This window comes from Hibiscus syriacus, unplaced genomic scaffold (genome assembly GCF_006381635.1).
Source record: "Hibiscus syriacus cultivar Baekdansim isolate YM2019G1 unplaced genomic scaffold, ASM638163v2 tig00111311_pilon, whole genome shotgun sequence".
In the NCBI taxonomy this organism is placed as follows: domain Eukaryota; kingdom Viridiplantae; phylum Streptophyta; class Magnoliopsida; order Malvales; family Malvaceae; genus Hibiscus; species Hibiscus syriacus.
Genome location: NW_024063054.1, coordinates 2,182,484 through 2,209,837, shown reverse-complemented (window position 1 = coordinate 2,209,837; position 27,354 = coordinate 2,182,484). Strand labels below are relative to the sequence as shown.

Below are 27,354 nucleotides of genomic sequence, written 5' to 3'. Positions count from 1 at the left end.
ATTTTATTTATTAAGATATAAATCTATCATGACACAAATATGAATTTCTCTCAATCTAAAAAAAAGGAAATCGATTTTGTGGGTAATTAAAAAATTTATTGGGTTTTGATGTCACTTTAGAATATATGTGTTTTCAAGATCAAAAGAGTTTTGCACTTTAGATTTTTCAAAATTTTAAAAACAAAACAATTTTTATATTTTTATTATAATTATTTTATGCACTGAACATATAAAAGTTGAAGTATAAAATTGTATACAACACAATGTATTAGGCATGATTGTAACATTAAGAAAAACTCAAATTTAATACGAATACATGAATGATCAAATTTATTCAAGTATTCGACAAAGGAATAATGCCAAAGTACTTAACCATCCTTCTCTGCGGTGGTAGAGTTTTCTAGTCTTTGTAACCATCTTTCATGGAAGCAGTGTCATCATTAGTTGCAGCTGGTTTACTGCTATCGGTATCCTTTACCGCCTTGTAAACGAGGAGCGCCACCAACGGATAACTCAAAGTGGTCAGCCTCCAATTCACAATCAGCTAGTTCAGCAACGGAACCTTTTTCTTGTCAACTTGCTAGGAAACTACTGCTCCTGCACTCTGCACTCCCTTATAGAAACCTACATATCTGCAAGTTAATGAATTCATGTGATCATGGACTTTACGTATCAAGAGGAATGAATCGAGAGACTGGTGGGACGGCCTTATTTAAGTATTTTATGTGCCGGTGTATGTGCATATATAATAGCCATTACCTGCTGAGGACCTCTGAGTTATCAGCTAATGTTCCAATCGTCCAATAAACCAGACTTTGAAACATGGCATCCAATAAACCGTAGCAAAAGTACAATACGAACGGTTTGGCGAAATCGGTGCCGGATCTTTTGAAGTCCAGCCGCTTGGGAGGCTTGTCGAAAGAGTAATTCAACTGGTTGGCAAGGCCACCGACCCAAATTACGGTCCCCAACATGGTGACAATTCCTACCCCAACCAAGCCTCTTGTTCTTCTGCTCTTGAAACTGAAGTATAAAATGTATCCGATTCCGACTGAATCAATCATTTGAGATCCACAATAGAACACATTGTTCAAACCTCTTGTTCTCATATTAAACATCAATCCGTTGACATTGTTGAATTGGTAGGTGTAGAAGAAGTTGCTAGCACAAGCAGATTCCAGTTACGAAAGAGCTTAAGGATCTCGGAGGCCTCAGTGGCAACATTCGAGTATTTGATGTTGGTACAACGAGTACCATCGTCACTGACAACCCGATCAGGGGTGAGAATTGCTAATGAGATGAGGGAACAACTGATACGATACACATGAAAGCCATATATGTCCCGTCGTTGACGGTTTCTGAGTCTTCCCGGTGGTAGTTCATGATGAAAGGTATTAGTCCACCCATGACGCCACCCAACTTGAAAATTGTCCAGAAGAAAGAAATGTAAGTGCCTTTACGACCAGAAGTGGAATAGGAAGTCATGATAGCACCTTGTCCTATCCAAAGAATGCCTGCACCGGTGCCGAGAACAGCACCGGCAATGATAGCAAAAGTCTGGTCTTGGTAGAGATTGTAGTAGAGGAATGAGCCAGCATAAAGGAATAAGTGGAGCAGCCCATGGCAAGGGTAATCTTAGGTCCAAAGATGTTGTAAACACCACCACTAAGGATTTCGAAGATCTCGAAGGTCGTGTACAAAGCAGTGTTAGCATTATTTACAGTCGTAGTATCAACTTGGCCACCACCTTGTTAAAAGTCAGAAATGGGAGGCGCTAAGTCAGAATTAGGAGGCACAAATTCGATGGATTGGGCACCGAATTCAGTGCAATTAATATTTTGTTGAAAATGGTATTGGCTTAATTATATTTTAGTCCCTGCACACTTTAGGGTATTTATAAGATTAGTCCTTAAGCTTCAACTATAAATACCCTAACCCATTTAGCTTCAAAATCATCCCAAATCATTTCTTTCTCCCAATACTAGAGAGTTTTCTTGTGGGTAGTGAGTGTTTTGTAAACACCTGTAAATTTTCTTTCTTTAGTAAAAGATCTGCAGCAGTCTGGAGACGTAGGCATAATTGGCTGAACTCTGTTATCAATTTCAGGTATTATTTTTCCGCTTTTATTTCGAATTCTCACTAATCTGGTTATAGGAAAATTACTCGTTCTCGTTCATTTCCCAACAACTGGCATCAGAGCTTTTGGTTGTGAATTTTGTCAATTTTTTTGTGATGTTACTATTCATGTGAATAGTTAATAGTGAATTTTGTAAATAGTCAAATTTGGTCGGTGATACGAGTTTGTCGACGGACGTGCTCTAATACACGGTGATTCACAGAAATTGTCAGAAACGATCTAAAAGAAGCCAGATTAGAGTGTGAGCGATGGCTGCAGACGAAGGGAATGTGAAAATTGAGAAGTTCGATGGTGCGGACTTTGGCTTTTGGAAGATGCATATTGAAGATTTTCTGTACTAGAAAAATCTTTATCAACCTCTCTCAGGAAAGTAACCAGAGGGCATGAAGAATGAAGACTGGACTCTTCTCGACAGAGAAGCCCTCGGAGTTATCCGACTGACGTTATCCTGCAATATTACTTTCAACATAGTAAAGGAAAAGATCACAGCGAGTCTTATGGCGGCTCTCTCCAGTATGTATGAGAAGCCATCGGCCTCAAACAAAGTTCACTTGATGAGGCGATTATTCAATTTGCGGATGGCGGAAGGGGCATCAGTGGCTCAACACCTAAATGAACTCAACATAATCACAACCTAGTTGAGTTCCGTGGAAATTGAATTCGATGATGAAGTCTGAGCTTTAATTCTCTTATAATCTCTATCAGACAGTTGGAATGCTATTGTTACAGCAGTCAGCAGCTCGTCGGGAAACAACAAATTAAAATTCGACGATGTTCAGGATCTGGTATTGAGTGAAGAAATTTGACGGAGAGAATCGGGTGAAGCATCAAGCTCCTCAGCCTTGCACACAGAGTCTAGAGGGAGAACTTCAGAAAGAAATTCAAATTGTGGCAGATCGAAATCCAGAAGGGGAAAATCAAGAACGGAAAAAAAGATTTTACCTGTTATAATTGTTGCAAGAAGGGTCACTTTAAAAGAGATTGCCGAGCACCAAAGAAATATATCGGCGCACAGGAATCTACCAGCATGACAGAAGAGACAGGTGATGTCATGATTTTAAGCGTCAATAGTCTGATTGAATCATGAATCATGGATCTTGGATTCAGGGGCATCTTTTCACTCCACTCCATGCCAAGAAATCATGGAGAACTATGTTAGTGGTGATTTTAGGAAGGTTCATCTAGCTGATGATGAAACCTTGAAGATCGTCGAAAAAGGAGACATCCGATTAAAATTACTAACCAGACCATCTGGAAGCTGAAATGAGTGAGACATATTCCTGGCCTAAAAAGAAATTTGATTTTTGTAGGTCATCTTGATGAAGAATGATATGCTACTACCTTTTCAGGTTGTGAATGGAAGATTACCAAATGAGCACTCGTCATTGCTCGTGGTAAGAAGACTGATACTCTCTATATAACCTCAAATTTAGAGAATATCATTGCAGTAGCAGATGCTGATGGAAAATCAAACCTATGGCACCAAAGGCTTGGCCATATGAGCGAGAAATGGATGAAGACACTTTTGTCAAAAGGGAAACTGTCGGATCTAAAGAATATATATGTCGGACTATGTGAAGATTGCATATATGGAAAACAAAAGAAAGTCAGCTTTGCAAAGATTGGCAAGACACCCAAGGCAGAAAATTTAGAGTTGGTTCATACTGATGTATGGGGACCATCTCTTGTTCCATCTTTTGTAGGCTCACTATATTATGTCACCTTTATCGATGATTCTACAAGGAAGGTGTGGGTTTATTTTCTGAAGAAGAAATCAAAAGTCTTTGATACCTTCAGAAAATGGAAGGTCATGGTGGAAAATGAGACTGGTTTGAAAGTCAAACGGTTGAGGTCTGATAATGGAAGAGAGTACGGAAACAGTAGATTCAGAGATTTTTGCACAAATAATGGGATCAAGATAGAGACAACAGTTCCCATGACACCGCAGCAGAATGGCGTAGCAGAACGCATGAACAGAACTCTGAATGAACGTGCCAGAAGCATGAGGATACATGCCGGCTTGCCCAAATTACTATGGGCTGAAGCTATCTACACTACAGCTTACCTGATCAACCATGGGACCTCAGTTCCTTTGGATGGTAGAATACCAGAGAAAGTTTGGAGCAGAAAAGAAATAAACCTTTCACACTTAAGAATGTTTGGTTGTATTTCTTATGTACGCATAAATTATGCTGAAAGAAGTAAACTTGATGCCAAGTCCAACAAATGTGTCTTTGTTGGTTATGGTGGTGATGAGTTCAGTTATCGGTTTTGGGACTACTAAAATCGAAAGATCATCAGAAGTAGAGATGTCATTTTTAATGAGAATGTGATGTACAAAGATAGGTCAACCATAGAATCAAGTAGCTCTAATACCGAAGCTGAAATAAATGAATTTGTTGAGTTCGAGGAGATTTCTGGAAATGATGTTCAGATCAGTCCTGAAGCAATTCAAAAAGAACCAGGCACACCAGAACTAAGACGCTCATCCAGAATTCCTAAACCAACCTAGCGCTATTCGCCTTCTTTACACTACTTATTGCTTACTGACAATGGTGAACCAGAGTGCTATGATGAAGCAATGCAGGTGGAGGATTCAGTCAAGTGAGAGTCTTCAATGAAAGATGAGATGGAATCGCTTATGTCAAATCAGACTTCGGAATTAGCTGAATTACCACCAGGCAAGAAAGCACTCCATAACAAGTGGATTTACAGGATCAAAGAAGAGCACAATGGGAGAAAACGCTACAAAACAAGATTGGTTGTCAAAGGTTTTCATCAAAAAGATGGTATTGACTACAATGAAATTTTCTCTCCAGTCGTGAAACTGTCTACAATCAGATTGGTGTTGAAAATTGTAGCTGCAGAGAATCTACATCTTGAGCAGTTAGATGTAAAGACAGCTTTCCTTCATGGTGATTTGGAGGAAGAAATCTATATGAGGTAGCCAGAAGGCTTCATAAAGGCAGACAAGAAAAACCTGGTATGGAGGTTGAAGAAGAGCTTGTATGGTTTAAAACAAGCTCCTAGACAATGGTACAATAAGTTCAATAGTTTCATGAGTAGCAGTGGTTTTACCATATGCCAAGCAGATCATTGTTGCTACATCAAGAAGTTCGACAACTGCTTTTTTATTGTTGTACGTTGATGACATGCTCGTTGCAGGTTCAAACATGCAAGAGATTATAAACTTGAAGCAAAAATTGTCGAAGCAGTTTGCTATGAAGGATTTGGGTGCTGCAAAGTAGATTCTTGGGATGAGGATTAAGAGAGACACAAAGTCGGGGACTTTGATGTTATCACAAGCTGAGTACACCAATAAAGTACTCTCCATGTTCAATATGCAAGATGCTAAAGCAGTAAGTACACCTTTATGTGTTCATTTTAGACTCTCCAAAGAACAGTCACCAAAGACGGAGGAAGAACGTGCACACGTGGTGAAGGTGGTGTATGCCTCAGCAATTGGAAGTCTGATGTATGCCATGGTTTGTACTAGACCAGATATTGCTCATGCAGTGGGAGTTGTTAGCAGGCATATGAATAATCCAGGTAATGTACAATGGGAAACAGTCAAATGGATCCTTAGATATCTGCGGGGTATCACAAACAAAGCACTTTGTTTCAAAGGTGAGATACGATACTAACAGGCTATGTAGATGCTGACTTAGCCGGAAATGTTGACATCATAAGGAGCACTACAGGGTATGTCTATACTCTAGGAGGTACTGTAGTGAGTTGGGTTTCTCAACTACAGAAGATAGTTGCTCTCTCCACAACTGAAGCAGAATATGTCGCTGTTACGGAAGCCATCAAGGAGATGATTTGGCTCCAAAGTTTCTTGGAAGAATTAGGCAAGAAACAAGAAAACAATGTATTGTATTGCGATAGTCAAAGTACTATCCATCTAGCGAAGAATCTCTCTTTTCATTCCAAGATGAAGCACATACAATTGCGATATCATTTTATCCGGTCTCTTCTGGAATATGGGATTTTAAAACTTGAAAAGATTAGTGGAGCTCAAAATCCGGCAGACATGTTAACAAAGACTGTGACTACGGACAAACTAAAGTTGTGTTCAGCTTCAGTTGGCATGCTAGAATAACAAGACCAGAAATGTTGATGCATTGATCGAGGTGTGAAGAAATTAAAATCAGTCTTCAAGTGGGAGATTGTTAAAAGTAAAAAATAGGATGCGCCAAGTCAGAATTAGGAGTTACGAATTCGGTGGATGCACCGAATTCGGTGCAATTAATATTTTGTTGAAAATGGTATTGGCTTAATTACATTTTAGTCCCTGCACACTTTAGGGTATTTACAAAATTAGTCCTTAAGCTTCAACTATAAATACCCTAACCCATTTAGCTTCAAAATCATCCCAAATCATTTCTTTCTCCCAATACTAGAGAGTTTTCTTGTAAGTAGTAAGTGTTTTGTAAACACCTGTAAATTTTCTCTCTTTAGTAAAAGATTTGCAGCAGCCCGGAGACGTAGACATAATTGGTTGAACTCCCTTATCAATTTCGGGTATTATTTTTCTGCTTTTATTTCGTATTCTCACTAATTTAGTTATAAGAAAATTATTCGTTCTCGTTTTAATTTCCAACACCACCTCCCATTCCGAAAAGGGCGTTGTACATGTCAGGACAACAGAAGCATATTAGACCTATTAAGCTAACGTGGACCAGGGGTGAGTTGTACCTAAAAGGAGATGCTGTAGGTGCTTTGGCAGCTGCAGCTGCTTCCTCATCTCCTTGGAATCCCATGATTGATTCAGACTCAGTTGCTTAAACGTGGTTCTCCTGATGCCAGAAAAGAATCTAATATAAGAATCAAGCATGGATCATTGGTTTCGACGTGGGGAGTTTTTGGATGGAACTCCCATTGTCTTTCGTTAGTAACAAAGTAGGCAAACTTTGAGCTCTTCTTTTTCTTGTTTTTGCCATTGATTTCATGAACATTTTATCTAAAACATGTTAGCTGCCATTGTCATGCCAATATTGGGCTGGATTTTGTTGAGCAGTAGCTGTCCAGGAAACTTGGTTTTCTAAGAGAATCTCAATATTTTAAGTTAAGATAACGAGTAGAAAGGTTCCAAAATAGCAACAAAGCAGAGAGAACTGTAATGACTTGTAATTCTTCTAAATTCTAATGGAAGTTGAAACTGGTCACATATACATATATGTATATTTGTTTTAACTGATCTCAGGCCTGTAAGATGTATTTGACAGATAAAAATTCAAGATATAAAAATCAGAGAACAGCTGCAAGCTCTGATTGCTCCAGCTCTCCTTCCAATGTTATTTTTAAGTCTACAGGTATGTAATCATCGTCTGCATTTCTGGTTAGAACATGCCATTGTTCGATTTTGTATTCGGCCATTTGCATGATCTCCATGTTAAACTTGAACTCCCCCTAGTTACATCCATAAATTTAGATTTTGGAAGATCTTCTTTGACGTTCGATTAGCGACTGATTTGAGTTCAAAATGAACAAATGTAATACATTTTTCTGGCTTTGATGTTTCATCATCTTATGTATTATTATCTTATCTCCGAAAAGTGATGTTCTTAAAGTTCATTTTGGTGTCTCAGCATATTCAAATCATCCGATTGTCCGGCAATCAAGTAGAATCGTGTGTTTCCACATCTGTTTACAGTTGATCATACATTAGTTTATGTTTATGAAAAATCATTTAATGTTTTCTATATGCAGATTTTGCAGTTTCTCCGAACATTCACAGCTCAAGTTCCTGTAACAAACCCCGGAACTGGGAGGTATATCATCGACCCATGTATTGTCATGGCCTAAAACTGCTCTGAATCTGGTCCATATGAATTTTTAAACATGTCGTATTGCAGAAGATCGGTGGGAGGACTCTATTACCTTTAGTATCTGGACCGGAACATGCTGTTGGGTAGAGCCGTCGGTGGTGGCGGAGTATTTGTGTTTACGAAAGCTCAACCACTTCAGCTGTAAAGAATGAGGACTGGAAACAATCCAACAGGAGTTCTCATTATTCACAAAATCCTAAGCACCCAAGGATAAGTGTAGCCTGAAATACCTTTATCATGTCTCATCGTTTTATTGGAGAGTTGAATTGATTAGATTATTTAAAATGAGGACCAAAATGCAAATATTTGTAAATAGTTAAGGTGAAATTTATCTAATTATTTTTTAACTATGACCAAATTGATAGAATATATAAGTTTTAAAGATTAAAATTATTATTACATCATTTTATGTCCTCATTTCTGTAAATGTTTTAACAATTCATGACCATTTGTAAATGTTTAAAGTGAAATTTATTTAATTTTTTTTTTCTGAATTACGTCTCAATGGATAAAATATACAAATTTTAGAGATTAAAACTTTTATTATATCATATTATGTCGTAATTTATATTAATTTGTTAACAATTGATGCCAGTTTAAAATAAAAATATAACATTAGCAACCAATTTACCAAAATAATTAGTGACCAAAACAGAAGGTTGATAATAATTGGATGACCAAATTTGTTGTATACCCTAAACAGACAGTTGGGCTTGAGAAAAGCGAAAACTGTTTTCATTTTTCAAGCCGAGGACCTAAGGTGGAGTCACGCGGGAGCCTGGACGTACAGTGCATGTACAACATTAATAAAAACAATTATTCATTATAATTCTTTTATATATAACTGTTCTTTTAACACGTCGCATGTAAAACAAATGAAAATAACTGAACCGCAGGAAAAATAAAAATAAAAAATAAAATTCCAATTGGCAGCTTTTATGGGCTCGCCATTTTCTCTTGAAATGCAACGAAAGGAAAAGGAGCGAAGCCACTCCACTCATGTCATGTATGCCTAGATTCACGCATTCCTTTACTGTTGACTAATTTTCTTTCGATCAATTCCCCGCTTTCCCTTCACTAATTCTTCTTTGGTGGATTTGCTTCATCCTTTGATCATCTCGTTTGTTTCGGCTTACCTCCAATTCCCCCACTTATCCGTGAGTCTTTCCTTTTTCATCGTCTTAATCTCAACCTAATGCTTTCATCTTTCCCAATTCTTGCATGTATACTTTATATTTTGTTCAATTCTACTGAATTTTTCAACTGCTTAATCTTATTATATCTTGATCTAATTCATTGGTTTCTCGTGATGAAGAATTTGTGATCTTATTGTTAGAAATCAGTTTGAGCCGAAATTAACAGTGAATATTAGTATTTTTTTCCTACGGAGAATTGTTTTGAAATTTTTATCATGTTTGTGTTGTATATATCCACGAATTTCTTTCTGCTGTGGAAGCTATGCTGATTGTAAACCAAGGGAAATTGAGTTTACTATTCAGGTGCATTGTTCTAGTTTTGATGGCTAAAGCATCGATATGCTTTGCAGGTAGATTTCGTGCTGCAATAAAGTTTTGGATCGGTTGTTTACCTTGTCCATGTAACTAGATTGTGAACCTAAACATCCTTCTGGTGTCAATGGGCATACAGAAGACTTGCCAATGGAAATCAGGGGTTAGTAGTTGCCATGGTCGTTTTCCTGGCTCCTTAAAAGGCGAGGGCAAGGAAAAGGAACATGATGACCCTCTTAAGGGGGGTGACTCGGGTGATGATCTGGATGACTGTGATTTCGAGGGAATTGGCTGTGAGCTGGGCATGGTGGAAGGTCATATTTGCAGTATACCGTATGAACTGTTTGATCTTCCGGATTTAAGGGAGATACTGTCGTTAGAGACATGGAACTCATGCTTGACAGAGGAAGAACGATTCTCTTTGTCAGCCTACCTTCCAGATATGGACGAATGGACTTTCTGGTTGACTATGAATGATCTTTTCAGTGGTGGTGATTTGTATTTTGGGAATCCCGTGGATACATTTTTCAAAAGATTGAAAAGTGGATTTTATCCTCCAAAGATTTCTCGACTTAGAGAGTCCTTGCAGTTTCTTGAGAGAAGAAAATATTACCATGCAATAAGATCTTATCATCACAAAATGCTACAAATGTTCATAGACATGAGAAGGTTGTGGGATGAAAGTGACATGACTGTTGGCATCCCCGAAAGGCTTTATATGTGGAGAACAAGGATGAAATGCGGAGATGCTAATGCCAATTTGCTTGACCTTAATGCAGTGCCTAATGATGGAGGTCTATTAACTGAGGATGTTAAGCCGGATGCAGCCATGTCCCATTTACCAAAGAGAGTAAAGATTTGGGAAAGTGTTAAAGAAAAAGCTAATGTTGCAAGTGCATCTGCCAATGGAATGAACACTATTGTGCCAAACTGCGGTTCAAAGGGTGTTCTGAAGGTTAAAACTACTGGAAATGCGACTCACACTTACAACCAAAAGATGGTTGTGGATGACCTTTTGGAACAAAGTCGATCGGTACCGAAGGGACTATTGAAAGTAGTTCCCAAAGCTCCTTCTGTCTTAACCCAAGTATCAAAAGTGTTCTCAAGAAGGTCACAGAAGGCATTGCATGTGGTTGCCCAAGATTTTCAGGTCCGCACAGTGCATAATTTGGCAGCACCTGCGTACTTGGGAAATGTAGGTAACTTTAGTGGGTCACCGTTTCTATGGCAAAAGGTTTCCGGTGGCCAAATGAACCCTGAGCAATCTCAAAGTATGTTAATTCATCAGGATAGTGTTTTAAGAAGCCGTAGATATTTACAGAACTCTAGTGAAAATAGAAGCAAGGAAGTTGACGTTGCTGATTTAGGTAAACATAAATTGTTTGAAGTTGACGGCGAAAGCATAATTGATTCAAAGAGATACAAATTTGGTCAGAATATGTGGCAGAACCTCGACATGGGAAAGAAAGGATTGTTTTCGTACCCATTAACCAAACAATATCACGAAGAAGAGAGGCAGACCAGAATCTTACAAAAAGAGTGTATGGCCATTCTTCCAAGAGTTCCTGAAGCAGTCTCGGGTTCAGGACTTGAAGGAGGTATGCAGGACAAGTTGATGGCTTTTCCCAACCAAATGAAGAACTCAAGTGATTTTAAAGTTGAAAGCATAGAGAAGCCAAGTAAACCTAGTGGTTCAGAGCTCAAGTATGATACCCTTCCTTTGACATACAAACGAAGAAAGCCCCAAGCAAAAAACTCATCAGGCTTCACCAACTCACTGATAACAGGTACTGACTGATATAAGTTCAGTTAATCCAAATGAATCAAACCTGCCTTTGGTGGAGAATGTGAAGACGTTGAAGATAAAATTCATGCGTTGGGAAAACATCCCTTTGAACAGGGAGTCTTGAACAGCATCTAAGGCCTAGTATGTAGTTAGCACCTCCTTCCTAATATAAAAACCTCCCACATCTTGTGGTAAAACCACCCCTGTTAGAGGCTTCTTTTGTATGTTTAAGTCGGTATATATGTCGGAAAGAAAGTTCTTATTATCGTCCTCAGATTGTTGTCAACTTTTCTCCACATATATTTTCCCTGTGCAATGTCAATTAAGGGTAATATCAATCCGATCACGGCCATTATATTTTCATTTCAGTGGTGTGCACTATAAGATCTGATGAAAGGTTTAGGACCAAAATATAAACAATGCATATTTATGGTGGAACTTAAATCAGAAAAAAAAAATCTAGAGTTTACATGAGATATAAAAAATTTGAGGATCTCGACCTTCGAGAACTATGGCATCAGGAATAAGTTAAACAGCCCACGAATTTGTGACTTGTGACCTTTCATGGAAGTAGGGATGTAAATGAATAAACTATTTATTTATTAAGTTAAATAAATGAGTATAAACAAAATTTTATGCTCATTTAATAAATGAAATATCACGAATAGAGATGTGTTCGGTTCGTTTATGATAACGAACAAACTCGTTTGAAAGCTCGTTTACTATTTTTTTACATTTTAAATACTAGTGAAGGTAAAAATTAAATTGCACATAATATAAATTTCAAATTTTAAATTGTGAATCCTAAAAGGCTTAAGGACTTCTAGCATAATTACTTTGCCATTGTTGGATCTGAACTCTAAGTTTCTGGGCCTCTATCTTTTCCTATTGTAGATGAGATGTGGGCCGCCTTCTCATGGCCCTTAACTCTTTTTCCATCAGTAGCAGGCGAATAGTTTGCAACTCGCAAGTACTTGGTACGGCAGGCAATACTTCCGCCGGAAACTGAACAACAATTAGAGCTTAGCGATCAATAAGGCGAACTGAAGAAAAGGGAAATAATTATGAGACTCAGTCAAGGGTTTAGCCGGTGCATCAATTTATTGAGGCAATCTCAAGTAGCAAAATCATATCCCAGTCCTTGCAATGAAATATCTTTTCTTTTGCCAGCGATTCCGAACATTTTTCTATCCTTTTGTCGCTATTATTCCACCGGTGAGCCTTTCTATGTGCTTACTGGTTTCTGTTTCAGAAAAAAGTTCAAATTTTAGTGTTGTTTTCGATCAATTGAAACAATGTTTTCGTAATGGGCAGAACTGCAGCCTCAGGTTTCAACCGACCTTCTTAAAATCATGGAACAAAGATTAGTTGCTATTGAGCAGAGGAGTGCTTTTCTCGAGAGTTTCATAAACCAGGTAATATCTTTTAATCTCATTTTTTTCTCTTTAATGTTTCTACTTAATTGTATTATGATCTTTGTTTTATTTTAATTGAGCTTGGTGGCTTGGTTTGAAGACAGCCGGAAGCCTCACCAACCGAGTATTCCAAGGCTAACAAAGAGCTTCGAAAACTTAGGGACTCGATGGACCTTATCAGTGAGTTGAGAACCAAACAGAAGGTATATATTTTTGTCTTCATTTCCTGTCTTGTATTCAGTTAAGTTCACCTGGATTGATGAATGATGATATAATGTATATACTATAGTCTTAAGGGTATCCTTTTGCGCTATCCTAGTGCTTTCTTCGGTCTCTATTACTTTGTGATTTTGTCCTATGAGGATGCCGTTTTAAGCTCCCTTTTTTTGTTCCCCATTTTAAGTAGGAGATTGATGGTTTGAGGTCGTTGATGGCTGAATGCCCTGATGGCAAAGATATGCTTGAGATGGCAACTGAGGATTTGCATATGGCTTTGGAGGAAGAGAAAAGTCTGCAGAACTTGCTACTCAAGTCGCTACTTCCTAGGGATGATGCTGACGAGAGGGACTGCATTTTGGAGGTTAGAGCAGGTAACGACTGTATGTTGAGATGGACACTTGAATGCTGGTTTCTGTCATTCTTTTTTTGTTAATTTTAACCCCATTTTTTAAATCAGGAACTGGTGGGGAGGAGGCTTCTTTGTTTGCAATGGATGTATTCAAAATGTAAGCCGATACAGTGGTCTGTTTTGGGAATCATGAATTGTGTCTAGAAGCTGCTTATCTGAGAGTTTTTTTTCCTTTGCATGGTTATGACAGGTATGAGAGATATTCACAAAAAAAGGGTTGGAGGTTCGAAGTTGTGGATATAGCAGAGTCTGATCTGAAAGGATATAAGGCATGCATTCCATTTTCTGCATTTTCTAGAGTGTTGGTCTTTCTAAACTTTGAGGAATCGTCTTTTGGAGTTCATCTTCTGTCTGCATCACGGAATCTTGACTTCTTGTGCTCCTTGTCAGGAAGCTAGTGCAGCAATATCAGGATTTGATGTTTATGGGAAACTTAAATTTGAGAGTGGAATTCACCGAGTTCAGGTTTTGTTTCTGATTTTTTACATGCAATACAAGGCTTTTACGCATAACATTAAAACTTACATGGAGTTTCTTTGCGCAGTGTGTTCCAGTGACGGAGAAGTCTGGACGTATACACACTAGTGCTGTATCAGTTGGTATTCTCCCTCAGGCTGATGAGGTGCTTAAGAATTTGATTTGTGCTTCATTTGTTTTGTTTTTTAATCTGTTTGAAAATTTGTTAGATGTATTTAGTTGAATGTTCTGCCGAGTGCTCAGACTGCTTATACTAGTTCACCTTTAGTATTTGACAAATTTCCATAATTAAATTTCTCTCATTACTAGATTTCAAGCGATATCATTTTTGCCTGCTTTGATTAATGTTTTTTGCTGAGGGTATGCAGGTAGATGTCCGATGAAGAAATGAAGATTTGAGAGTTGATACGTACAGGTCTGGTGGTTCTGGTGGTCAACATGCAAACACCACCAACAGTGCAGTCAGAGTCAGACATTTTCCCACTGGTATAAAAGTATCCATACAGGATGAACGATCCCAGCATATGGTAGAGTACTCAAATGTTGTAGTTTAGATATTTCGCTCAAACATCATTTTTCCATATTCTGTGATAGTTTGCCGAGACATAATACTTTTTTTTGCTGTCTTTCCTTTTTTTTCTCCACCTTGGAGTGATTTTATTTGTTACAATATGATCTAAACATGGAAAATGGTTTTTCATTTGAAAAGTTTTTGATGCATCCAGACTTTTTGCTTCACATCCCTTAAGTCAACGTGCTAGTTTCAGCCTTATGGCGTATTTCAGGTCTCTTAAGTATGCAATATATGGATTATATGTTACTTAGGGAATAAAGCACTGAAATATCAATTTGGATGGTTTTCTATAACAGTGTCGTCCCTTTTATAGTCCATGTATATGTTTATCCTGATGCGTTTGTTACTCTCTTCTTCCTTTTTGCTTCATATGATAGAACAAAGCCAAGGCACTTAAAGTGCTCTGTGCAAAGCTGTATGAAATGGAGAGGTCTAGACTTAATACATCTCGATCAAAACTTAGATCCGAACAGGTATGTGTTTCCATGAGATGAAATTCGAGTCTTTTTTCACCTTTAAATCTAGACGAATGGATACTGACCACTCTGATATAAACAGATTGGTAGTGGAGACAGATCTGAGCGCATTCGAACCTATAACTTCCCTCAAGGGCGTGTCACCGATCATCGTGCCGGCATCACGTATCATGCGATAGACGATGTGATGCAGGGAGAGAATTTGGACGTCTTTGTTGATGCTCTTCTTTTGCAACAGGAAATGGATTGCAACCTTCAGTTCTGCTCAATGACCTATAGTAATAATGTCTCAGAATTTTTGTCATTAACCATCTCATTTTCATGCATGAAAGGGTCAATACTCTTTGTTTTCTTGCAATCAGGACCTATAAAATATTCTAGTTCTTATTGGTGGTGCATATGTCTTGCATGACGTGTCCCATGGCATGTTGTATTTTTTTACTGATTGTTCTTGAAATACTTACAGATTTACAATATCATCGTGATGTAGAGTGTTGCACAAATATTTTAGGGTTAATTATAGTTGACATTTTGTATTACTGTCCCCACAGATTTCTAGCAGACTCGGTAGCCATGCATTACAGGTTTGCAATTATTATCTTTCTAAATCTGAGAATGGTTTCTGGACCAACGACTTATAGGGCTAGTATTATTAGCAAACTTGCTTTAAAACATGAATATTTTATTTTTCGTGTTGCTATTTTAATTTAGATTAATAAATTATTAGCAAGATGATATATAATCATATAAATTAGGGTAAACTACTTATTTGCTCCCTGTATTATTACTTGGTTTATGTTTTGGTCATTTAATTATTATTTTATTTCAAAATCACACCTGACATTAAACTTTGGTTACTTATCGTTAATTTTTTAATGATGATGTTGATGTTGCATTTTTTATTTTTTAATATTGAAATGACATTATCTATGTGTCAATATCATTGTTAATTTTTTAACGACGAGTGATTAAAATAGAATCAAAATATAGCATTAAGTATGATTTTGAATGAATGATAATTGAGATGACCAAAGCATAAATTAAGTGCTAGGTGGTTTCCAAATAGATAGTTTACCCTGTAAATTAATTTGCCTAAAATAAGACACTAGTCTCTCGTCAAAGCCAAATAAAGAGAGTGGATGGGATTTGGTTTGATGCGTGGAAGGTGGGGCACGTTCTTACCTTTCCTGCTCTTTGGGTTGAAAACATGTTGTGGGGGTATGGAAAATGTGTTGTTACTTTGAAAAACAAAAATTGTCCTTAGATTTTATTTTTATAAATAAAAATATATTTTTATGATGATAATATTTTGGATAAACTTCAATTATAAAAAAAATCAAGGGTAAAGTATGTGTTTATCACCTAAACTATCAGTTTTATTACTTAAACTTTCAATTTTTTTCAAAATCATACATAATGTTTAGTTTTTATTTCATTTTAGTACTTAATTGTTAAAAAATTAACACGTTTAGTACCTAAATTATTAATTTTAATCGGTTTAAATACCTAAACTTTTAATTTTTTTCTTCAAAATTTAACTTTAAATTTTGAATAGGGGTACTAAAATGAAATAAAAATTAAACTTTAGGTATGATTTTAAAAAAATTAAAAGTTTAGATACTAAAATGGATTTAAACTGATAGTTTAAGTACTAAACACGTAATTTATACAAAATTTCAATGCACTCGTAGGATGGTCATTTTATTCGGAGTGATGGGTTTCAACTTGATTCGATTGAGTCAATCTTTTATTTTAAAAAATTAGATTCAGAGTTAGATTAGATTTTTGTTGGGTATGATTGATTCATGACAAATTCAAATTTAAGATGAAAACCCTCATATAACATAATATTATAATTATTCTCTATATATTTAATGAAAATTATAATAATACTCTTTTTATTTTTTTTCCAATTAGGTCTTTGTTTTATCTAATAAAAATAAATTATCTATATATATATATATATATATATATATATATATATATCGGATCAAATTGGGATTTTAACCTAAAATATCGGTCGAGTTTCGATTCTCTTACACCAAGGTAGGGTGGGTCAAAAACCGGACCCGACCTGTTACTATCTGGTTGGGAGTATATTTGAACCTCATACTCCATATTGGTATGGTGTTCTCCTCATTTTATGGACTGAAGGGGACAGGTTAACACATCAATTTAAAAGCAAACCTTACCCTGAGAAACTTCATAAATGAAAAGTTGGATGGGGATCGGTTTTCAGTGGCCAACGATTGGGGGGAAAGGAAACCAAAAGTTTTCTTCTAAAACCAAGTCTTTTCTACCCATTTAAAACGCCTTGAAAATGACTTCCAAGCATGGAAACTTGATCAGAAAAATCAAGCATGATTTGATCCTACCCGCAAAAGTCTCTTTCTTGAGCTTCAAGGTAGAAAATTTTGGGGGAAATGGGAAAACTTTTCACTGGTTTGAAGATAACCATGACGGATTCTTTTCCATTATTGGGTTTTTTTTTAATTTACTTTTTAATATTTCTGCATGTACATGCTGTATTGCCGGATCTAACAATATTTAGAATCCCAGGCTATACGTATGGCAAGAAATGGTTAGTTCAAGTCCTTAAGTTTTTGCCTCTTTTCCTCCTTTGATTTTCCCGTTTTAGACCCTGGTTGCTTGAAAGTTATAATATAATATTTTTTCCCCATGGTTAGATCTAAACTAAACAAAATTCCACCCTGTTGTATCTGACAGAAAGAAAAACAAAACAAAAAGGGAAGATTTGCTGCTCAAAAACAGGCATCTGACACCTCTCCAAAGACATAGGGGTGTTAGAATCTGGTCTGGAGAATCAAACAAGTTGCTCCCCTCAAGCTCTTGTTCTTCGACGAATCCTAGAATGCTAAACAATTACTAAGTCTTCTTCCTTAATTGCCTCAAAAGAATCGTTAGCCATCGATCCAAGGCAAAGGGTGTCATATGGATAAGTTCCCGGATGTTTTGTGTGGTTGGAGCTGGGAGGAGAACAAGTTGTTTGAGCTGGCTTTAGCTGTGGTCGATGAACGACACCCCGATCGTTGGGAAGTGGTTGCTGCCATGGTTGGAGGGAAAAAAACTGCAGAAGATGTGCATAAACATTACGTGATACTCTTGGAGGATTTGCAGTTTATCGAATTGGGTAAACTCGATCATGAACTGAGCGAAAGGAAGCCTAGTATTCAAGTCGACTGCACTCATTCTGTTTGCTGGACTGATGATGATAACAAGTACACACCAATCTTTCTTTCCTGTCTGCTTCTTCTGCATCAATTCCTTTATTTTTCATTTTCAAGTCGTCTTTCGTATACATGCATCTGAGTTTGTTGACCCTAAAAACTGAGCCAATTGCCGGCTCAAACTTGCCTTGCCTTTCATAAAGACACAAATAGAAGAATCATGTTTTCCTGTGCCTCTCAATCTAGGACTTTCACTGTTTCTATTTGCCTTATTTTATTTTTCTAGGGTGGGCCTTACATGCATCATGAACTCTTACTACCAAATATCTCTAATCTATTTCCCCCTTGCTTTTATTTCTTAACGGACTGTGTTTTTAGTAATTCAACTTCATATCAGAGTATGTAATTCGGATAAATGGTTCTGCTATGATAATGTTCTACATCTATGACCATGAATATTCAAAATCATAAGCTTTTGTCATCTTCAACTCTTTGCAATCGGAATCGGAGTCTGTATTTGTATGCCATGCCTTGTTATTTAGTTTCTCAAAGTTAAAACAATGTACTCCCTCTCTCTCATTAAATCTGTCCACTGTTAATTTTTTTGTCAATTTTTTTTAAAAATTTTTGAAAGTCAACAATGGACACATTTAGTGGGACAGAGTGAGTAATATTGTCTGATGTTTTATAGTTCTTCCGCTTACAGCTTGCTGGTTCGGTTAGACATAAATTGATCCCCACAGCTACTGTACTGCTGGTTTATGAAAGCAGATTTGGTTTCCACAAGAGTGCAGGGTATGTTAATGTATCCATTCTGATGCTATATTTTGTTCCTTGATTTAATCACTCTCTTCATTGAAAAACATAATTTCTCTGAAGATTTCAACTTTTCAATTTGTTGATAGTAGAAATTGTTCTTGGCCTTGTTTATTTGAAGTTTAGTATTATGTGTTTAAGACTTTATGCTTAATACGAATGGTTCTCTTCTTTGAAGAAGCATCCCAGGTTCCGAAATCAATATAATGGTAGTTTACTTACAATCATGATTAAACCAGAAACTTGATTTCATAAAAACCAGTTATTTTGAAGCTACAAACACCCAGAATTTAGAACGAGTTCTTTTTTCTGGGGGTTAAGTCTTATCATGAGATACAATACAAAATCGAAGCAAACACATAACATTACAGCTGAGGCAGACCCTGAAATTCTTCATGTCCACTATCTTCGGTCACTAAAGCGATGCGCATTCAAGTCTTATTGTTTCTTTTCCACCTACTATCTGGATTGCAAGAATGGTTAATCTTCAACAAAACAAGAAAAAATGAAGAAAAAAGAGCTGGGGCCGTAGAGGCACAACAAAAGTCACCACAATTACCTTAGGGCGTTACTGTCATGAACCTGAATCTACATTCAATCACTAGCTTATAAGAACAAGAAAAAAGAACCCGAAACGAAATAAGGTTAAAAATACGAAGAGGGAGGAGAAAATGGAGGAGGCGGAGCCAGGGAAGAGGCAGTGCATGGGCAGAGAAACAACAGAATCTGTTGGTAGATCCATCCATGCTCAGCCTGTTCCCTATCTTTGTCCGTCTCTCCCATCTTTCTCTATCTCTTACCTCATCTTGGCTCGGTGTATCTGTTAAATCCCCCAAAGAAACTTGACACCTTTGATGTCTATGGCTGTATGCTGTCATCTGAGCTATTTATGCTAAAACACCAAAAGGATTACAGACTACAGTACATGTACTAAACTGACTCTGTGCTAGAAACTTCAAGTGCCGGTTGGCAGTACAAGAATGTTTTCTGGTGGGATCAACATGTACTACATTTCCATCTGATAGTACTCACACAGTCTCTAATGATGCGTTTACTCTTACCAAATAAATTACTTTTAAGAATTTAATAATGCCATTAGCATGACATGTCCACCGGAATCTTCGAGTAAACAGAATTTACCTGCAACAATTAGGAATAATATTTGCCTGCAAGATCTCTCAGCTACCTATACGGTCAAAGAACCTTTGCAAACAACTTGTGACATAAAAAAGAACATAAAGGTAAAAACAAGCCTCATTTAGGAATAATATTTACTTTTCATTATATTTCAAGAGTCCGGATGATAGATACACAGGAAACAAAGATTTTACAATTCGAATATGAATGAAATCGGAAGCCAGGCACCGGCAAACAACCTTCCGGGCAGAATCTTAAACGCCCGATCACCGTACCCAACCGTAGTAACCGACATAACCGACAAGTAAACAGAATCAATGCAGTCCAAGCTCTCTACAAAATACAAAATCAGAGATCCAATTCCAATACACAAAACCACAACCCCAAGAGCCAAACCAACCTTAAGCCTAATCCTCATCCTTCCTTTATCGACATCGACGATATAATCCCTAGCCGAAAAGCCTCGATTAGACGATATAATCAGACTATTGAAAGGAAGCCTGAGATAGATGCTTATGACACAAATGGAAAAGTATTGGAGGACATTCAAGGGGATATCGATTTGAAGGATGTTTGTTTCAGTTATCCAGCAAGACCGGATGAGCAAATTTTCAATGGATTCTGTCTTTCCATTCCCAGTGGCACAACAGCTGCTCTTGTTGGACAAAGTGGAAGCGAGAAATCAACTGTAATCGGTCTCATAGAGAGATTTTATGATCCGCAATCTGGTGAAGTCCTTATCGATGGCATCAACCTCAAGGAATTTCAGCTTAAATGGATCAGGGGAAAGATTGTCCTTGTCAGCCAGGAACCGTGTTGTTTTCATCAAGCATTAGGGATAATATCGCATACGGAAACGAAGGGACAACAAGTGAAGAGACAAGAGCTGCAGTTGAACTCACTAATGCTGTCAAGTTAAATCGAGAAACTGCCTCAGGTTTTAATGTCTTCTTCAAATGGCTACTTCCTAATTCATATCTCAAAGTTTACTGTTTTTAAATTTTACCTCTACCTTCTGCATTTTTTATAGGCACTAGACACCATGGTTGGTGAGCATGGAACTCAGCTCTCTGGTGGACAAAAGCAGAGAGTGGCAATAGCAAGAGCAATTCTAAAAGATCCTCGGATTTTACTTTTAGATGAAGCTACAAGCGCGCAAGATGCAGAATCTGAGAGGACAGTGCAAGAGGCACTAGACAGAATAATGACTAATCGTTCTACTGTCATCGTTGCTCATCGCCTGAGCACGGTGAGGAATGCAGATATGATAGCTGTTATTCATCAAGGAAAGATGGTTGAAAAAGGTATGATAAATTATAGCCATATAACTCAACTTATTTATGTCTGCAGCAACATAACCAGTGTCATGTTTTCAAATTGCATATAACATGGTTTTTGATTGATCAGGGTCTCATTCTGCTTTGCTCAAGGATCCTGATCGAGCTTACTCTCAGCTTATACGTTTACAAGAGGTAAATAAAGAGTTAGAACAGGAACCGGATGATGAAAATGGATTGGAAAATATTGAGAAATAAATTCGACAATCAAGTCCTAGAATGTCGTTGGAGAAATATATCAGTAGGGGTTCGTCTACAGGAAAAAATGTCACGGATAATGTGTTGACAGATGCAGAAGCTCCTCCTACAATACCACCAGTAGAGGCTTCGGAAGTCTCAATTCATCGGCTTGCATCTCTCAGCAAGCCGGAGATTCCTGTGCTTCTACTTGGAACTATAGCTTCAGTTGTCAATGGATTAATCCTTCCTGCTTATGCACTGCTTCTTTCCGAGGCCATCAAAACCTTTTACAAACCACCTAATGAACTCAAGATTCTGGGCACTCATATTTATGGCCCTTGGCTTGGCCTTATTATTGGCATATAACATACCTCTTTTCTGTTGCTGGATGTAAATTAATCCAACGAGTAAGATCAATGTGTTTTCAGAAAGTGATTCACATGGAGGTCGGTTGGTTTGACGAACCCGAGCACTCAATTGGTTCACTTGGAGTAAGGCTCTCGGCAGATGCAGCAACATTACGTGCTCTAGTTGGACATGCACTAAGCAAAATTGTTCAAAGTATTGTATCAGCCATTGCAGGTTTGGTCATTGCTTTCATTGCAAGTTGGCAGTTGGCTTTGATCGTCCTCGCACTTTTTCTGCTCATAGGGATTGACGGATACATTCAAGTGAAATTCATGAAGGGATTTAGTGCAGATGCAAAGGCATATGCCTAAATCTAATGACCAGCAATCTATTCCTGCACCATGTTTAACACTATGAACTCCAAGGTGGAAATGATAATCGTATCACTATTCATTTATATCGGGTTATAAATTCTTCATAGAGTGAAAGCTATATGGTTTTAACAATACCGTTTACCTTAATGTAAGTCTAATTGTTTTCAGATGATGTACGAGGAAGCAAGTCAAGTTGCGAATGACGCAGTCGGGGGTATAAGAAGTTAAGAACAATTGCTTCCTTCTGTGCTGAGGAGAAAGTGATGCGTCTTTACATATGGAAATGCCAACACCCGATGAAGACAGGGATAAGGCAGGGTTTGATCATCGGAATAGGATTCAGGCTGTCGGCCTTCTTAATGTATTCTGTTTATGCGACGAGTTTCTATGTCGGAGCTCAACTTGTGGAGCATGGTCATGCTACTTTCTCAGATGTTTTTCAAGTATCTCTTCTTGCTCGGTCGAATTATCCGGATATTCTTTCAACATGTTTCTTTGATACTGTAGTTGATATCCATTTCCCACGTTTTCTTTGCTTTGACGATAGCATCTCTTGCAATCAGTCAATCAAGCACCTTTGGTTCTGATTCCAGCAAAGCAAAAACAGCCGCGGCTTCCATATTCGCAATCATCGATCGGAGGTCAAAGATAGACCCAGGTGACGAGTCAGGGGTGATATTAGAAAATGTGAAAGGAGAAATCGAGCTTTCTAATGTGAGCTTTAAGTATCCATTAAGGCCAGACATTCAAATTTTCCAAGACTTATGTTTGGCTATTCCTGCTGGCAAGGTAAATCACCCGTTGCATTTTGAGCTTAAATCTTAATCTCTTTCAACTTTCAACATACACAAAATTGATCCTATAGGGTCTAAATTTACATGATGTGATTCTCTTGTCTCAGACGGTTGCTTTAGTCGGAGAAAGCGGCTGCGGGAAGTCGACCTGGTCTCACTATTGCAGAGATTTTATGATCTAGATTCGGGTCGTATTACACTGGATGGAGTTGAAATACAAAAGCTGCAGTTAAAATGGTTAATGGGACTTGTAAGCCAAGAACCTGTTTTGTTCAATGACGCCATTCGTGCCAACATCGCATACGGAAAGGGAGGAAATGCAACTGAGGCGGAAATTTTAGCTGCATCGGAGCTGGCCAATGCTCACAACTTCATTAGTAACCTACAACATGCGAGACATTCTAAAGCATTGTGCTAGCTAGCTAGATAGCTTCATGAAGCAGTAAAAGTTTCTCCTAACCTTTTTTTTTTTTAATTCATATTACAGGGTTATGTTACCGTAGTAGGGGAGAGAGGGGTTCAATTGTCGGGTGGACAGAAGCAGCGAGTGGCGATCGCAGGAGTTTCATTTCTCATTATGGGTGTTCCCTAAACGATTTTCACCCATTGTTTTGGGTTTTTCACTTAAATAATATTTTATTATTATTATTTAATAAAATAACAGGAAAACAAATTATTTAAAATTCGTTGCCCGTTTTCTTTGGCTGTTGTGCTGGGTTACGCCTGCGTGGCAATAAAAGGGTAACTTTACTGCCACTCGGCAGAAACGCAACGATTAGGTGGCAAAATCCAAACCGTTATTAATCGGATAAGGTCATCGCATATTCAAACGAAACGCATATCAAAGTGTGCGTAGAACGTGGTAAACCGAATTCCTCACGAGCACGCCACCGCCAAGCGCATTAACCTTTCCACGTCAATTTAGATTAATTGAACCATTAATAGCGTGACACGTATACTAGTCTCTTCCCTACCAGGAAACCGAAACCGTTGATGCAACGTATATTTTCAGTACATATGAAATTGCTTCTCTTTCAATTCCATCCAATCCTTTTCCAAAGATAAACGGGAATGGATACCATCGGATTGACGCCATGGAGACCGCAGGCACTGTTTGCAGGACGGTTTCACGGCTGCCGTCGGCTAGGGTTGATTTCGGCCGTTGGTTTTCCAGGGAGTTGAATCTTGGTGTTGGAGGTTCCAGGGTTTCAGTTAGGCCGACGACTAAATCTAGCAGGAGATTGAGTTGCTGGTTTTCTGATTTAGGGCATGTCCAGTATTATGCATCGCCGAGCTGTGGTTCCGATGCCGTTGGCGTTGCCACGAAGAAAGACAAGGGAAAAAGCTCTGAGATCAGGAAAGTCAAGAAGAAGTTGAAGCTTATGAAGAGATTGTAAGGATTTGTCCATACTTCATCAATTTGTTTCTAGTGAGGATATTAGGATCGGATTGGCCGGTGAAGTTAAGGTGGCGATGATTCAGGTAAAGAGATTAATTTTTCCTTTTCTGTTTCTACTTCTGTTTTTTGTGAATGGTTTGATCCTGATAAAACAGTTTACTTTCTCTTCAATTGAATTGTGATCCTTTCTTTGTGTCAGAATTGTTAAAAAAATTGAATTAGGAATTTTGTGGTCTATTGGATTGAATTTGAATCCTCCAATGCTGTTTTTTTTTACAGGAAGCAAGTAATGTTTTGTTGGCACAACTGCAAAAGTTGAAATTAGAACAAAAGGAGTCAAAGAGAAAATTGAAAGATGAACGAGCCCAACTCAAAGCAACTTTGGGGAAATCAGAATCATCATCGTCTTCCTCTGAATCAAGTGACAGCGATTGTGGGGAGGTAGTTGATATGAAAAGCCTAAGAAGCAATGCTTTGAAACCATCCGTGGAGACAGAAGCACCAACTGGCAATGCCATCAAACGACCCCAAGAGATAGAAATAGAAGCAGCACCAGTGATGGCAGAGGAATCAACATTAACTCACTCACTTTTGGAGCTAGAGAACTCGGATTCTAGCCCCAATATCCGAGTTCGAGTTCCTCTTATAGACGGTGAATTCTGCAGCTCTAATGGGTTCAAGGCTGACCATAGCAACAGCTGGACATCAACCAAGAAGATTGAAATTTGCATGGGTGGAAAGTGCAAGAAGCTAGGAGCTGATGCCTTGTTAGAAGAGTTTGAAAAGAAGGTAGGTGCAGAAGGCACCATTGTTGCCTGCAAATGCATGGGGAAGTGCAGGACGGCTCCAAATGTGAGGGTCTCGAACACCCAAACCAAAACTGCTTCAAGAATCAATGAAGACTCTGTTAGGCTTGGGATTAATCCAAAATGCACCGGGGTTGGGTTGAAAGACGTCGATCTGATCGTGGCAAATCTTTTATGCAAGGACAGGGATGATGAATGCTTGGTGCTCTCTTCATTTTGTTTCATTATCTTTATGATGATAGCTATGGATTAGTGTGAATAGGAAACTATAGTTAATGTGCTATAGGATCTAGCTGAAATTGTAAAAATGCTGTTATCTTTGGCTTTTCAGGAGTAATGTCAAATGCGGGTTGAAATTTTAGGTGGTTCTGTTATATTGTTACTCCTCCGGCTAAAGTTTCGTACTTCCTAGATGATAATAATCTTGGACCTCTAATCATCTCTATAATTTATCAGACGGCTGTAATCATCTTATATAACCCAATCTCTAGACGGCTATCAGTATTATGGGTCTGACACTAATTGTTCTATAACTTTATAACTACATTATCATTTAAATTCAAACGTGTGAATTGTCTTCAAAATGTGTGAATTCTGCAACAATATTACCTTATATACTTATTTTAAGATTAATAAAAACATAAAAATAAAAATAAACTTGCTACAAATTAATTAAAAAAAAAGCCAAAACCTAAAATGGATGAATGGTCAACGGTCGAAACCTAATTTATTTCTATTAGGAGCATAGATATACTAAACATAAACAAAGATATATTTGTTTGTTTATTTTTGAAAATGTTTATGTCTGATTTATACTTGTTTATATTTTTAATATTGTGTTTATTTATTTATTTACTTTTAAAAATGTTTGTGATTTGTTTGTTTAGCGTTTGTAAACATTTTCATTTAGTATAGTATATATGTACGACAATTAAATTTTTTCTTTTATCTTTTTATTTGCAAACCAAAAAAGAATGACAACATTATACTATTAGTCTTTAAATTTCTTCAGCTTCAAAATTTGAATTTTAAAGTTTATCTTATGATTAATTTAATATATATATTCATCAATATTTAAAAAATAAAAGAATAGAGTAAACGAATTTGTTCGTAAACATAAACGAATATAATACACCTCTATTTATGTATGTTCCCTTATTAAATGAATATAAAAAATTTATTCATACTTACTTATTAGGTTAGTTACTATACTAAATAAACGAACGTTGTACAAACAATTCACGGAACATTATTCATTTAAAATTTTACATCCCTAATTTCTATCAACGTGTTCCAAAAAATTTATCATTTCCCTCTTTCCGCTCTCATGTAGGTTATCCTTGTCCCATCAATAACAAGGCCATTCCAATTCCGGCATCATAGAAAGCATCGACTGTTGAGTTTAACAACAAAGAACGGTGGTTTTTTGCCACTCAACAAATCCAAAGATGATTGCCTTGTTAAATTCATATCAGACAAATAATATACCGACTACAAATACATAACAACTAAAATCTTCGGGTGACGTTTAATTCACTGAAATATTTATGAGATAATTGAAATCTGTGAAATGAATTGGAATATGTAGGAATTGGAATCTAATTTTATATTATGTTTGGTTGGCAGGTGTAGACACCCGTTTTTGACCGGGTTTAAAAAATATATATATATAATATTATAATAATTAATTCTTATTATTAATTACTATTATTATGTTATGTTATATATATATTGGGTTAGTTATCTACTTGGAATCCCATGAAATCCGGTGACTTTGAGAGAAATGGCTTTGTGGGTCCTTAAAAAGTGGATTTTAGGTTGCCACTTACTGGATAAGGATCACGACACCATAAAAAAAGAGGGCAGTTGAGGTTGTTATGATCTTTCTCCATGATTCTCGACATGCTAGGCTTGTTATATAAACTAGTTGTAAAAATGCAAAAAGGGGGGAGAGAAAAAAGGCAGAGTGGAGATCAGTTGGTGGACTCAGTGGGACCCTTCTTCTCTCCCATCTCTGTTTTGGATTTCCTTTGCTTTTAAAACACTCCCAACCTCACTCCCATGGCTTCATCGACTCACTGCCTCCTCTTTTTCTCTTTTGTTCCCTGTTCTGGGTTTACGATCAAATTTTGGTCCGATCTCC

General features: G+C 37.3%; 2 protein-coding genes, 1 long non-coding RNA gene and 4 pseudogenes across 4 annotated transcripts; 6 read left to right on the top strand and 1 right to left on the bottom strand.

Annotated features, from left to right (window-relative positions):
* Positions 1–400: 400 nt before the first annotated feature.
* On the bottom strand, positions 401–6,900 carry LOC120158448 (annotated as a pseudogene).
* A 530-nt stretch (positions 6,901–7,430) lies between these two features.
* Positions 7,431–8,139, top strand: LOC120158369. The gene is made up of 3 exons (XR_005519229.1): positions 7,431–7,452; positions 7,850–7,911; positions 7,996–8,139. It is a non-coding gene; the product is annotated as an uncharacterized LOC120158369 (long non-coding RNA).
* An 806-nt stretch (positions 8,140–8,945) lies between these two features.
* Positions 8,946–11,536, top strand: LOC120158375. The gene is made up of 2 exons (XM_039169231.1): positions 8,946–9,125; positions 9,515–11,536. Exon 2 carries the CDS (start codon positions 9,604–9,606, stop codon positions 11,272–11,274), a length of 1,671 nt encoding a protein of 556 aa, XP_039025162.1. The 5' UTR covers positions 8,946–9,125; positions 9,515–9,603; the 3' UTR covers positions 11,275–11,536.
* Positions 11,537–12,223: 687 nt separating this feature from the next.
* On the top strand, positions 12,224–15,416 carry LOC120158378 (annotated as a pseudogene).
* Positions 15,417–17,180: 1,764 nt separating this feature from the next.
* On the top strand, positions 17,181–18,859 carry LOC120158377 (protein RADIALIS-like 3). Of its 2 annotated transcripts, none has more exons than XM_039169232.1 (2): positions 17,181–18,071; positions 18,712–18,859. In XM_039169232.1, the coding sequence occupies exons 1-2, from the start codon at positions 17,785–17,787 to the stop codon at positions 18,752–18,754; spliced, it is 330 nt and encodes a 109-aa protein (XP_039025163.1). In that variant the 5' UTR covers positions 17,181–17,784; the 3' UTR covers positions 18,755–18,859. The 2 variants fall into 2 exon arrangements, with proteins under 2 accessions (XP_039025163.1, XP_039025164.1); XM_039169233.1 differs by having other exon boundaries at positions 17,184–18,071; positions 18,727–18,853.
* A 648-nt stretch (positions 18,860–19,507) lies between these two features.
* On the top strand, positions 19,508–23,598 carry LOC120158447 (annotated as a pseudogene).
* Positions 23,599–24,039: 441 nt separating this feature from the next.
* Positions 24,040–25,587, top strand: LOC120158376 (annotated as a pseudogene).
* The last annotated feature ends 1,767 nt before the right edge of the window (positions 25,588–27,354 follow it).

Coding starts and splice junctions, on each gene's coding strand:
- LOC120158375 (XM_039169231.1), top strand. CDS start 9,604: ATGGGCATACAGAAGACTTGCCAATGGAAATCAGGGGTTAGTAGTTGC.
- LOC120158377 (XM_039169232.1), top strand. CDS start 17,785: ATGGATAAGTTCCCGGATGTTTTGTGTGGTTGGAGCTGGGAGGAGAAC. Junction 18,072..18,711: donor TGGACTGATGATGATAACAA/GTACACACCAAT, acceptor GATGTTTTATAG/TTCTTCCGCTTACAGCTTGC.